Consider the following 13,512-nt stretch of genomic DNA (forward strand, 5'->3'; position numbering starts at 1 on the left):
ACCCAAAGAACCACCACAACCTCAAATGACGAATCACAGGTACTTCGAGGAGAATGTGTGTGAAGGAATGCCCACAGCATATGTCGATGGATGCTCCTACAACCACAAGGGCAACTTACAAGCTGGAGCGGGAGTGGTCTGGCTCAACAACGACCCTTGCCCACCGCAACAATTCAACTTAGGCCCTCGCTCATCACAATATGCTGAAATAGCAGCCATCCTCATTACACTGCAAATGGCCGCATCCCACAACATCAAAGAATTCCTCATCTGTACCGATTCAAACTACGCCCGTCTCAGCTTCACCTGCCATTTAGCTGGATGGAAACAGAATGGATTCAAGACAGCTAACAACAAATCTGTCAAGCACCAGGAACTCTTCCAAGCAAGCGATGCCATTGTCACTGAACACGACATTATCGTTTATTGGAAAAAGGTTCGAGGTCATTCACGTCAACCAGGACAAGACAAAGACTTCAATGACCAAGCCGATGCCCTCGCCAAAGCAGGAGCATTACACGGAGAGTCCTGGACATTTCAATCCCTCCCACCCAACCCAACGGTGGCAGCCATAACCCGCCGCCAGCACGCCACTGGCGTTCATACCCCCGCCTCCTCCCTCGTTACCCTATCACCTCAGTTCGCTACTGACGATCTGCTCACCCTCCAAACAGCGGATCCCACTCTGCGAACCATTGCGGCTCACATAGCCGATCCATTATCTCATCCTATTTCCACTTCCGACCTAACTGCTTCCTCTGAGCTCCGCACGCTCCACTCAATCAAGCACATGCTGCATCTGAGAGACGGTGTTCTCACATATGTCCCTGAGCCTCTCACTGCGCCAAAGCTCGTAGTGCCTCACGGCCAAAGGGGGATTTTGCTGACACACGCACACGATGCACCATGCGCTGGACACCACGGTGCCAAGGCCACATACGAAACCCTCAAGCAAGTAGCATACTGGCCCGGCATGCAGCAGGACGTAGCGGAATACGTAAAAGGATGCCTGGTGTGTTGCCAGTTCCAACCGGCAAACCCAAACCACCGAGCCCCACTGCAAAGAAAGGGAATGACTTTCCCATGGTCGGACCTCCAAATAGACTGGGTAGGACCCCTGCCACGGTCAACACGGGGTAACAAATACTTCCTCACCGTGGTCTGCGAATTCACAAAGTGGATAGAATGTCTCCCAGCTCCCAACGATACAGCAGAAACAACAGCCTGCCTGTTAATGAACCACATCTTCTCAAGATTTGGACTGCCTTTAAGGGTCAACTCTGACCGTGGAACCCACTTCACCGCTGCAATCATGCAGGAAGTGTGGAAACTCCTGGGCATACAGGCCAAGCTCCACATAAGTTTCCAACCAATGTCCTCAGGGCAAGTCGAACGTGGTAACCGAACAGTGGTCAGCATGTTAAAGAAGTATGTGTCCGCTAATCAAAAGGATTGGGATATCAAACTTCCACTGGTATTGATGGCCGCTCGAGCCACCCCTCACCGGTCCACCGGAGTACCCCCGTTCACATTGATGACAGGGAGAAACATGACGCTACCACTGCATCTGCTGTACCAACCCGGTGACCTGAACCTTGTCACTGCCTACACCACTCACCAGTACCTGGAAGAGTTGCATCAGCACTTGAGAGCGACTTTCGCCTTCGCGCAACAGCAACTGCAGCGAAGCGCAGAAGGTCGTAAAGCCTACTACGACCAAAAGGCCTCTCACCATGAGCTCAGTGTCGGAGACAAAGTGTGGTACTACCGCTTTGCCCAACCAAAGCAGAACACTTCCCATCGCCTGGCAAAGAAGTTCTTACCTCGCTGGACGGGACCCCATGAGATAGTAGACAAGCTCTCACCTGTCGCCTACCGAATCAAAATCAGCCAAGGGCGCAGCGAGCCAATACTTCGATGGGTCCATCGAAACCAGATAAAGAGGCACCAGAGCTCCAGCCGACTGGCAAAGGGGGAAGATCAAGCCCACTGACACAGACCGACACCCATACGCTCTACATCACACTAACATAATTTCTGCTGTCTAGGAAACATATAGCGACCTCGCTTAAACATAACACATACACTCTCTCCTCAGCTGCACTACTAGGGCCAACCTCTAGTAGAGAGGAGTTACTCCACACATGTGACACTCGTTTGCGGCCTCACCTCATTCGGTGTCCTTGTGTCTCTTTGTGTATCTCTTTTGTTTGTTGTGTCTCTTTTATGTTTTTCCCATTTTCCGTTTCTCAATCCAATCTCTCTTCTCCTCTAGTCCCCTCATCAGGAAACTCCCTTTACAAATTCCTTACACCCAGGTCCCGAAATTGAGATTGACTCCCTTTAATAAGTCGTTGTAACTCGTTGCGAGAACCGTGGTCAACCGATCCAAGTGACCGGGCCATTCTCCTCAGTTTAACCATTATCGACGCTAATAACATTTACCGGCTCAAAGATGTAGTGAATGTGGGATTTTGGCAAGGGAACACCTATGTCAAAATCCACACTCCTGAAATCGTTGCGTATCACGATAACAACGAACAGTTGTATCTGGCCCCAAACCTAAAGATGTGTACGCCCACGAAGGACATTCACTTCCTTTGCCCGAGTAAGTCTTTTATCCGCGATAATACTGAGGGCATCTGCGGCCTAGAATCCATAAGGCCCGACACTAGCTGCCCCGCCGAAGCGACACCACGTTCTCAAGTTGAGGTAACGCAAGCCGAAATTATCGGAAACCGATGGCTGGTCAACACCCCAGCGCGAACGGCTACCCTCACATACGATCAACACGACACCGCCACCCGCATTATCCTACCTAACCAAACTCTATGGATCACGGTCCCTAAGGGCTCGATCCTCCATATTGACGATTTGGCGTTGTACCACCTTACCGACGACGAGTATCAGGCTGAAATCGAAATCTCACCTTTCTTCAAACAGCACTCCTTCAACCTTGATCCAGAATTGGAAGAAAGGATCAGGGAGGAAGGAACACAACTGATTGATTTAACTCCCGTCGATACAGCTTTAGAAGCTATCGCTCGCCTTCCGCCCGCTGGCGCGTCGATTAGTCGGTCTTGGTCTGCCGCTGACACAGCGCTTTGCATCTCTACTATTGTAGGATATGTTGTGACTTTGACCCTGGCCTTCCTCCTACACAAACGAGTGAACGCCGTTCAAGAGTCTTGCAACAAATGCACGTCAGGCGTCCCGCGCATTTTCCGACGTGATAAAACTGACCAAGAACCCGAACCGGAGAACTCACTTAACCTGATTGAGATCACGCCTGTACCGCCTCGTCGAACCCCGGACAACTAAACCAATCAAAATAACCACACTTCTAGTAATCCAGTTGTCTTCTCAAGTTTCTAACCTGTACATTCCAAAATTACCCTGCACCAGGATTCAGTCAGTGATGGAGATGTTGTTTGTGCCTTGTGTGTGCCTGTTCTCCCTGATTCTCGTTCCAGTGCCCGCCGACGTCCACAAACGGGGACCTCACCGAGCAAAGGGGGAATATGTAATGCCTGATCAATATACACACACATCTAGGTTCAACACATTCCTGATGCAAGGATGGATCAAAGCTCGCATTCCAGCTCAGGAAATTCACGTTTTGTCATTTCGAAAGAAAACAGAACTCCCCCTTTCTCTTTGCCTAAACTTTATTGGCGCCATACTCCCTTGACTTCATGCAGTAAATCCAAAGACATTTACGACCTAGCAACTATCAGTACATTCCTGAGAATGCGCGCCGTTTCTCTGCAGCGCCCCCCAAAACAGACAAAGGAATTCAACTGGACCATGTGCTAGTGAAACAAAGAGAGCCACACCCTGAAGGATTTTGTTTTAAAGAACAAAGTTAAACAAAATATACTCGAGAAAAGAAACAATATATATACCATACCTTTATAAACTTATATATTAAAGGATGTTTTGTTTGTGACATTTATAAGCTGTTGCATTATTTTTAATCCATGGTAAATCCAGAATGTATAAGTTACCTGATTACTAGATGTTTAGCTCACCTGCTATTTGTGTCGTTTAGAATTTGAGGATCTGTTTATCAATGTATGTAACCCAGTAATATCCTCTGTGGTCACGTGTATTTTTGGTGCATATCAAAATATAAGTGTTTGGTTTCTTTATAAAGCTAACCTTATGAAGAATATTATGGTTGAATGAAAATGATCCGCTTTATCAACCCGTGGTTACAATAACGGATAGAAACTTGCTTGCAATAAGTTGTTTTATGTGATGAATAACTGACCAGATAATGTATGCAAAACACGCAGCTACGCAGGGCGGGGCTCTGCCCATAAAGACTCTTTCGATTGGACTACGCGCCAAAAGGGGCGGACCTAAATCAGCTCGCTTAAAACGGATGCACGCCCATGAAGTTTGGAGTTGGAGTTTTGAAAACAACAGGAGGACACGCACGCCAGCGAGTCTCTCGTTCTGCTCACGCGGCAAGCGCTTCAGGCCATAACATCACGGCGAAGCAAAGCAACTAACACAAAGACTCAGTTAAACTTTCAAAGAACTTTAATCCTAAACTTCATTACGTCAGAACGAGACAACCAACCACTGAAGAGTGCGCTAGTCACACGACCGACCGAACAGCCAATCCGAACGCGGCCCGCAAAGAACTGAATTCACCTGAGGAAAGGAGTCTCTTTGAACCAAAGGAAAGACTGAGTTCGATCAAAACAACTGAAAGACCAAGTAAGGCAAATCTCTTTATTGACTGAAACCGGGATATCTCTCCGCTGAGGGTAAAGATAAAATACTTCTTTGTCTATGAGTTTCCTCAGGTCGAAAAGCTAGCATTCAAACCTAAGTCTCTCTCTCTCTTCAGATATAAACAACTCGCTCCCATTTGTGTGTATGTTAATGTTGTGTTAGAATAGTGAATAAAACCTTGACTTTATTAAGAAATCTTTTGTCTGTGTTATGTGATTTAACATGTCGTAACTATTTGCCAATAGATCGCGTTTACCTATACGCTCTTGAGCTAACTAAGCTAACTCAATTTAACTATTTGATTTATTTTAATCGTTGGCCACGAATGAAATAAACAACGTGTTAAAAAATAACTTGCTGTTATTAATGCTTGCTGGACAAGTCGTTAACAAGGCATAAGTTGTACATTATGATTGATAACAATTAATCATATGAAGATCAACTCTTAAGAGTGATTCCCTAAAAGCTAAATAATAATAATAAATATATATATGTAGGATTCATTTCCCTACACTCTGACACAACTTACTACTATTATTAAGCAAATCTCAAGGCATAAGATCAATGTAATTCTCACTGATTAGTCATAAATTGTCATACGTAAGTTAGCCATTCCCAATCTTAGGTTATTTTTAGGTCTTTTGACATTTATCTTTCATTTATTTGTAGATAACAATTTGTGTCACTGTGACCGTCTAGCAACTCTTGAAAGCTTGTCTTCATAAAACTTAATTTATGTGTTTACTTCCACACCAGTGGGATCTTTTGTGAGTGAGAGTGTGTTCATGTGTGTGTTAGTGAAGTACTGCTGGGATTGAATGAAGGGTGTGTGTCCGTTCTGATTGGAGAACAGCAGCATGTGATTAGTGCAGTGTTTGTGGTTTGGGGAAACACAACGGGGAACTAACACACACTGATGGAACACACATCGAGTCGTGTGGGGTGACACACAAATGTTATAAATGTCATGTGGACAGGTGAAGCGACTGGTGCTGTGCATATCTGGACCTCTGGAATGAAAGCAGAATTGTGTCTTAGGCCACTTACAGAGAAATGAAGGGAATCACAGTTTAAAAAAACAAAACCAAAATAAAATAAAGAGGAGAGTCACATGAGAGCTTAGCTTTCAAAGTGGGATGTTATTTTTTTTAGGTATCACAACAATTTTCCATGTCTTTATTAAGACAGAAATCTCTCTTTCTTTCTCTCTCCGCTTGTTTTTTTTTCAATGTTACAAAGTTCACCAAATGTGAAAAATCTGCCATAGTTAAAAAAAATATATTTTGAAATAGGATCTAATCAGAAATAGAAAATTCAGAAATGTTCTTGACACTGAATTTGTACAATTCCCTGTAATTTCCTGGTTATTCATAACCATGGGAACCATGCAAAATGTCCACACTGCTCTTTTCCAACAAAAGCAGATGGTGATTTTGCAAACGTTTAGTTAAATATCCCTTTGCCTATTCCACAGAAGAAGAAAAAAAAACTACAGGTCTGGAATGACATGAAAATTAGTAAATGATGACCGCATGTTTATTTTTAGTGAACTATCGCTTTAATAAAATCTTGCATAAAGCCTTGCTACAATTTGGCATGCTACATGCAGAGCTAAGTGGATGTTAATTTAATTCTGTATGCCTGCATGCAGGAGGGAGAGTGTGTAACAGTGCGTATGCACGCACACGAGTTAACACACAAAGACCTACATTCTACAAACACTTCCTGAAACCCTCCCCTCGAAAACTCACTATCTTTCATCAAGACTTCGAGCAGCGAAATCAAGTGTGAGCTAATTCAGTTAGCATTCATATTTCATGCACTACACCACTGCCGCTGGGCACTGAAATATTGATAAATCCTGGGCTTCTTATAGAAGCTCAAAGAAAGGCCACAATGTTTGGGAGGGGTGTGAACGTGAGACAGAGGAATATGAATTATGGCGTTTGTTCAAGGACAACTGTTTTTCTACCCAATTACAGGAGGGATTAATCTGGCTAATGGTGGTGGCAGAAAAGTAATGGCTCTGAAATCCTCTTTGATTCATTCCAGCTTTGCTGTTCTGGAAGACCTGCACACCAAAAACAAAGCTACACATGCACGCTACCGTGGGTTTGATAGGTCAGGGGTTGGAGCTGACACATATGGGTGCTTTTAAGGGCCTGTCATTAACACAACCAGAAAAATCTGACACACAATGAATCAGAGCATGTGTAACACCTGAGGTTTGCAGAACACAGATTTTTTGGAGAAAGTGTGTGTGTTTGTGTGTGTGTTTACTCACTGGGTACTCTGTTGATGGCTTTGAGAGGTCTGAGTACACGCACTGTTCTGATGGCGGAGAAGTTGATGTTCTGGAGATCAAGGGAGTATTCAACGATCCTGAGAAGAAGAAACAGAGAAAATTAGTGTCAAAGTCACTGGGCATAGACAAACTCTGAGTGTTGTTTCTGTAGTTCAGACCAGCTCATTAAAGCAGAGTCTAGACAGAGACCAGAGGAGGGTCGAGTTCGAGTCAAGACAGAGTCCACATGTTCTCTAGTCCATAAGACCAACACCATTAAAATGTAGTCTTTGACTCAGACTATACTCAAACGTAACCCTCTTCTCAACTTGGTCAACTTGACTTGTGCCTAAAATGAGCAGATCTCGATGACAACACTGGTTTATTCCACTCATTTCATTACTTACAAGAGGTCATAGGCTATACTTCTGTAGTATTCTATTTTTGTGTTAGGCATTTCTTACACCAAAACATTTTAATCTTGGCCATTTCTAATCTCTCTTTAACTACCCTGTTAAAAAAAAAAAGGCTTAACCCAGTAAAAGGTGATTTGTCGGTCTCTTCCTTCCACCCATGTTTTTGCATTTAGGCCAGAGAAGAACTTGTCCCCCAACTGAGCCTGGTTTTTGAATCGAATTGGTTTTTAATTCATGAATTTTGCAACATCAACACAGTTATTGAACTGAACTTTTTTTTAACATTAATAAGAATTTTTTTTTAAGAAATCATCATACCTTAATGATTTCTGAAGGATCATGTGACACTGCAGACTGAGTAATGATGCTGAAAATTCAACTTTGCCCTCAGAAATAAATTAATTTTTTTAATATATTCAAACAGAAAACCGTTTTTACAGTAAACATTATTACAGTATACTGTATTAATACTTCACAATTGCATTTCCCCCCTGTATTTTTAAACAAATAAATGCAACCTTGGTGAGCATAAGAGACTTATTTAAAATAATAATAATAATAACAATAATGTCAGCATGTCAACTCATCCCATCTGTTTTGTCTGGACTCATTAGCACTCTAAAGGAGTTTGATCTTGCTTCCATTCTCAGCACCAGGTAGCATCCACTGTAGGTGAGCAGCAGTTTAAAACAGACTAGCCCTACACACCACAAACAGACTTTCATTCATCACTGACACACACACACACACACACACACACACAGAAGGAGAACAAGCCATTCTAATGCAACCCAACCCAAAGCACAACACTGTTCATCTTGATCTGACCATGTGTACTATGTCAGGAACTGAAGCGGTGGGGGTTCATCTCTCTCGTCTGTGTGAGAGCAGCTCTGTTTGGGATAGTTACCGACTGCTCTCTGCATCAAACGGCCCTGTGGGACTGTGTGTTTGAAAATAGAGGCCAGAGGGTTTCTTTTCCCTGACAGAAGCAGACATTATCTGCTGTTGATCTCCCCTTTAATCTGCACGGTTCATCACAGCGAACAAATCTAGATGCTGTTGTACAGACACACATAGCCACTTTATCCTTCCCACCTGAGCAAGGGCCATCTTAAAACAGACACACCTCCCGTGATGTCACCAATCTTGTCAGCCTCCCTTTAACCTCCGTCTCTATGATATGTTTTTCAATGGGAGGCATCTGCGGTGAGAGCTGAGTCACAGAACGGGACGAATGAGTCACAACAGCCACTGAGAATATACTGACAGCATCTCATAGCAGCAGCAGCACGGGGAGTTACACATTCAACATGTCTACATAACCGCACAGTGAGAAATACTCCACAGCTCTCCAGAGCCAGTCCACTGCCAAAACCCTACCCACATACATGCAATTAAACTGTTTAGTAGCGTTTACTTTAATGAGAGATTTGTTTAAAGGGGACCTATTATGCTCCTTTTTACAAGATGTAAAATAAGTATCTGATAATTCAAAGTCAGTCATCTGATTATACTGTGCATAATAAATTTGTGTTTATGAATTACACAGACCGGATAAAAATAACTGGTCTCATAGTGCATGGCATGCTATCACACATTTTATAAGACCAACTTGTGATTATGAGATCAGTAAACTCATGCAATCGACTCACATTGCTTTCATATGCAACTTTTATCTACCACATTCCTATTCACGGTCATTCATGAAGACAGCACCAGTGAAAACAGACAGAGACAATGGTAGCTTTAGCATCATTAGCCTTACAGAGTGCCAAGAAGCTCTTTCAGAAGGCAATTTGGAAAACAAACGCGTGGTACTTACTTTGTCTGGAGCTGACACGAAGCGTTGGTATTGATCCCTACATGTATTGGGGACTTTACAGATTTTTTCTGGGACATTTCCTTAGACAATCAAACTTGACCACAGTGTCCTCAGCGGCTCTATGTTCGTTAGTGCATCCCAAATGAGGGGTGGATTTTTACCATTATAGGCTGGTTGTTTTCACACACTGCGGCCGCACAACTCAAACACCTTATGAAAGTGATTTTTGCATAATAGGTCCCCTTTAAATGATATAAAAGCGTATTTGATGAATGCTGACAGCAAACAATAAAGTACTATAATGTTTGTCTTTCTAATATAAAAGCAATTGTTATAATAATTTTGTATATATTTTAATTCCTTTGTTTAACCGTTCTATCTGATTATTTGACAGACTTCTATCCATATTAGACAGAACTGTTAATGACAACAGTAAACAAGAGGGAGAATGTGAGCACTGCTTCGGACGCATCGGCCATACAGGAAAACTTATCAGCCGATGCCGATATTTGAAAAATGCCACATATCGGCCGACCACTAGTTGCGACTCGTTTCCGTTGTGTTGCGGCTTGTTTCCACTGTATTGCAACTTGTTTACGCTGTGTTGTGATCATTTTTGTTGTGTTGCAGCTTCTTTCTGATGTGTTGTGCACTACTGGGCCACCATAGTATGCTCTACGTGGAAAATAAATTGCTATAGCATAAAGATTAACAGGACTCAATAACACTGTACTCAATATAATTGATAATAATCAATATAATTGATATACAATTGATGAATAATTTTAGGAACTCAGGTTTATACATAGATGGTTTTAAAATTAGAAGTCATTTTAGTCAAAGTAAAGCGGCTTAAAATTAACGAACATGACAAAACAAAATATTGACTGTATTTAAAGGACTTAAACCAAAAACAACTGTAATAATTAACACTGCAGTGAAATTCAGACTTTTTTTTTATCCAACCCACCAGCGAGTAGAAACAAAAAGCTAATTAAAATATTCACTAGAGACTAAACATCTGGTTGCAAGCGCTGCATTTCAACAGGCAGGTGCGGACATGCTGTGCCTTGATTAGAAAAGTAACCAATCATTATGACTGTACCAATGAGGCTGCATGTTAATAAAAGTTGTACAAAGGGCTTATGGGATATTCGTCACCCACAGCGGCATGGATTTATCTAAATAAACTTGGCTTAAGAGAAAAGAGTAATTCTGAGCTGGAAATGGACCAGAAACAAGAGAGCAAGTGGAAGAGGACGAGGAGACAGACTGTGTTCCTTTGTAGTACTAACACAGAAGGACGATCGACTGCAGTGGTGTTGTAGAGCTTGACAATCCCATTATGTCAATTACTGTCTGACTGACAGCTGTGTGTCAGCACTCGAAAAGTAGTGGGACGCTGCCACACGCACCACTGCGACTCCTTGTGTGGCTCACACGTGTGTGGCTCAGGCAGTGACAGACACACTCCCTAACAATCATAAATTCCAGGGCATAATGTTTCATAATACCCATTTAAATCCTCATAAAAACAGGCAGAAGTTTTCTCTTAACAAATATATACACAATGTCAAGATTCCAGTGACAAGCAATGTTTTTTGTCCACAGAGAAACTAAAAATGCTGCATGATGCTGATGCAAGAAAATCACAACCAATTAGCATCAATTGGATTTTATGTGCGTTCCCAATACAATGCAGCTGTAGAATGCATACCTTGTATTTTCATGACTTCCATGATGCTTCAGCAGATGAGATGCTTTTTATGAATTTTCTTGTGGAATTTAGGAATTTATCATCAAATGTCTGATGTCTGAAAACTTCCACAATAATAAATTAAAAAAGTATGATGGAGGGCGATGTTATGAACATTGTAGCAGTGACCAAATTGCTGGAACCGTTTATAATTTCTGTCCAAACACTTTTTAATTTCACATTCAGTGATGTGGTAAATTGTGTGACACATGCATAGCTTGACCTGAAATGTTGTCCTGCTTTTATCCACTGCATGCAAAGAGTGTACTATACTTCAGTTATTCTCAGCTTACACTTTTTATATGTAATGTCCTATAGTACAGTTACTATAGCATCAACAAGCCTGGAAAAACCTGAGTTAGGTGCCTTGCTCTGGGCTACCCTGCAGATCGCCCCATGAACTTGAGATTTTGGGTCATCAGTCCTCAACTACTATACTACCCTTCACCAATCCCCTTCATAAACATGCTAACAAGAAGAAACCCTCACAATAACAATCTCAACAAGTGTGAACTGTTCAAAACCCAGTCAGTCCATGACTAAACAGACAGAATTAGCATGAAGACCTTCTAAGACACCATAACGTCACGTCAAATGATCTACTGAAAAACAAATATGAGTGAGCTTTAGAGATAACCAAGTGAATATTTAAAGATTGCAATGGCCATTTCTTCTTAAAACAGAATTCTGATTGGAATTGTATACATTTATGAATTCATTTACTGCTTTTAACCATTACATCAGGTGCTGTTTTTTCCTTCTACAAACCATTGGACAACATGCACAGGATTATGGGATATTATAGGCAGCAAAAAATTGATATATAAAAGTGAAAAAAAGTGAAGTTACATACGGCCAAGTATGGTGACCCATACTCGGAATTTGTGCTCTGCATTTAATCCATCCAAAGTGCACACACACAGCAGTGAACACACACCCGACCCGGAGCAATGGGCAGCCATTTATGCTGCGGTGCCCGGGGAGCAGCTGGGGGTTCGGTGCCTTGCTCAAGGGCACCTCAGTCGTGGTATTGAGGGTGAAGAGAGCGCTGGACATTCCCCCCCCACACCTACAATCCCTGCCGGCCCAAACTCGAACTGATATAAGCTCCCTTCATCTCAGTAGATGTGGATGTTATGCAAACATTGGATTCAGAGGGTCCTTGATGCCTTCCTACCTCCATGTACCGCTTGAAATGCATTTTCGGACACAGCCTGTGTCTATGTTAAGATACACACAGCTCACACTCCCTCCATTCCGCTCTTTCTCTCTCACTAGATTTCTCTGCCTTCCTGCATGTCCATCATGAATTATTGAAAAGCTTCAGACCAGCATGGCTTCAGGAAAACTTCCAAGTTTGATGTGCACTCGTCACTGACTCGTTCTCCCTCTTTCCTTTTATTCAACCTCTTTCATTCTCTTTTTTCCCTCTAGTATCTCTCTCTCTCACAACCTATTCTCTCTCCATTACTGTAAAAAGTTTTCAGGACACCTGCATAATGTCTTACAGTATGATACCATTTAAATCAGTGCTTCTCAATAGAAGGGCATAGATTTTAGCGTTATTTACTGAAGATATTTTAGATAATTTGAAGATAATTTAATTATTATTATTTTTCTTTCTCTCTTTCTGTGCTGGCATTATTGGTGGTCACTACTGTACTATCGTTCTATGTGTGCATATGTGTTTACTGGTGTCTAGATGTGTGTTTTGGTACATACATATTACATGTGTTTATTCTGTTGAGGGAAGTTTGTGCAACCTTTGGAGAGTCTTGTATGAGTGAATGTCTTGTTTGATGAGTTATGTATTATATATTTCTGCATTTACCATTATTGTAAATAATGGAAATATTTCTGTTTCATTTGTGTATGTGTTTTTTGTTATATTTGACTGCCGCTGTAAGGTCAATGTCAATTTTTGTATTTGGACTTGAGGACCCCCTCGAAAACGAGATGGTTCATCTCAAGGGGTTATTCCTCTTCAATAAATAAATGTCAATATTATATATTATAGAATTTAAGATTTTGAATTTTAATTTTTTTATTTTAGTTCAAGTTTGAGTAATTTTGTTATGTAATGTCGTTTTTTTTATTAGTTAGTTTTACTAATTGTTTCAATTATTTTATTAAATTATTTCAATTAGCTGCAAAGGAATCATTTCTAATTTACATTGCAGTTTAAGATTTAATGTTTTGTTTTATTTTATTTATTTCATTTAATTTCAGTCATCAAGAAGGACAGTTGATAGTTTTAGTTAACAATAACAACAATGATCAAGACCCAAAAGAGGTATCATATAGATTTAGAACAACTGGAATATAATGTATGGAATGCATGTTTAATGTAATGTATATATGGAATATAAGTCGTGTGGACAACTTTTATGATGTTTATGCCTTTTAGGCCTTTCAATATGTGAGAAAGTGTAGCCAGGATTGACACTGAATGGAATAAAATGTATTAAAAGTCAGAAGTTTGCTT

The 13,512-nt window shown here is 41.5% G+C and overlaps 1 protein-coding gene across 1 annotated transcript in view; it reads right to left on the reverse strand.

Moving 5' to 3' along the window:
• The window catches only part of LOC306864388 (voltage-dependent T-type calcium channel subunit alpha-1I-like), a gene marked incomplete at its 5' end in the record, with an annotated part of 186,726 nt that overhangs the window by 104,977 nt on the left and 68,237 nt on the right, over positions 1–13,512 (reverse strand). The window contains one exon of the mRNA XM_079408392.1: positions 7,031–7,128. Within this exon, the coding sequence (XP_079264518.1) occupies positions 7,031–7,128 (98 nt within the window). The remainder of the gene's footprint in view (positions 1–7,030; positions 7,129–13,512) is intronic.

The sequence above is a fragment of the Barbus barbus genome, assembly GCF_936440315.1.
Source record: "Barbus barbus genome assembly, chromosome: 4".
Classification (NCBI taxonomy): Eukaryota; Metazoa; Chordata; class Actinopteri; order Cypriniformes; family Cyprinidae; genus Barbus; species Barbus barbus.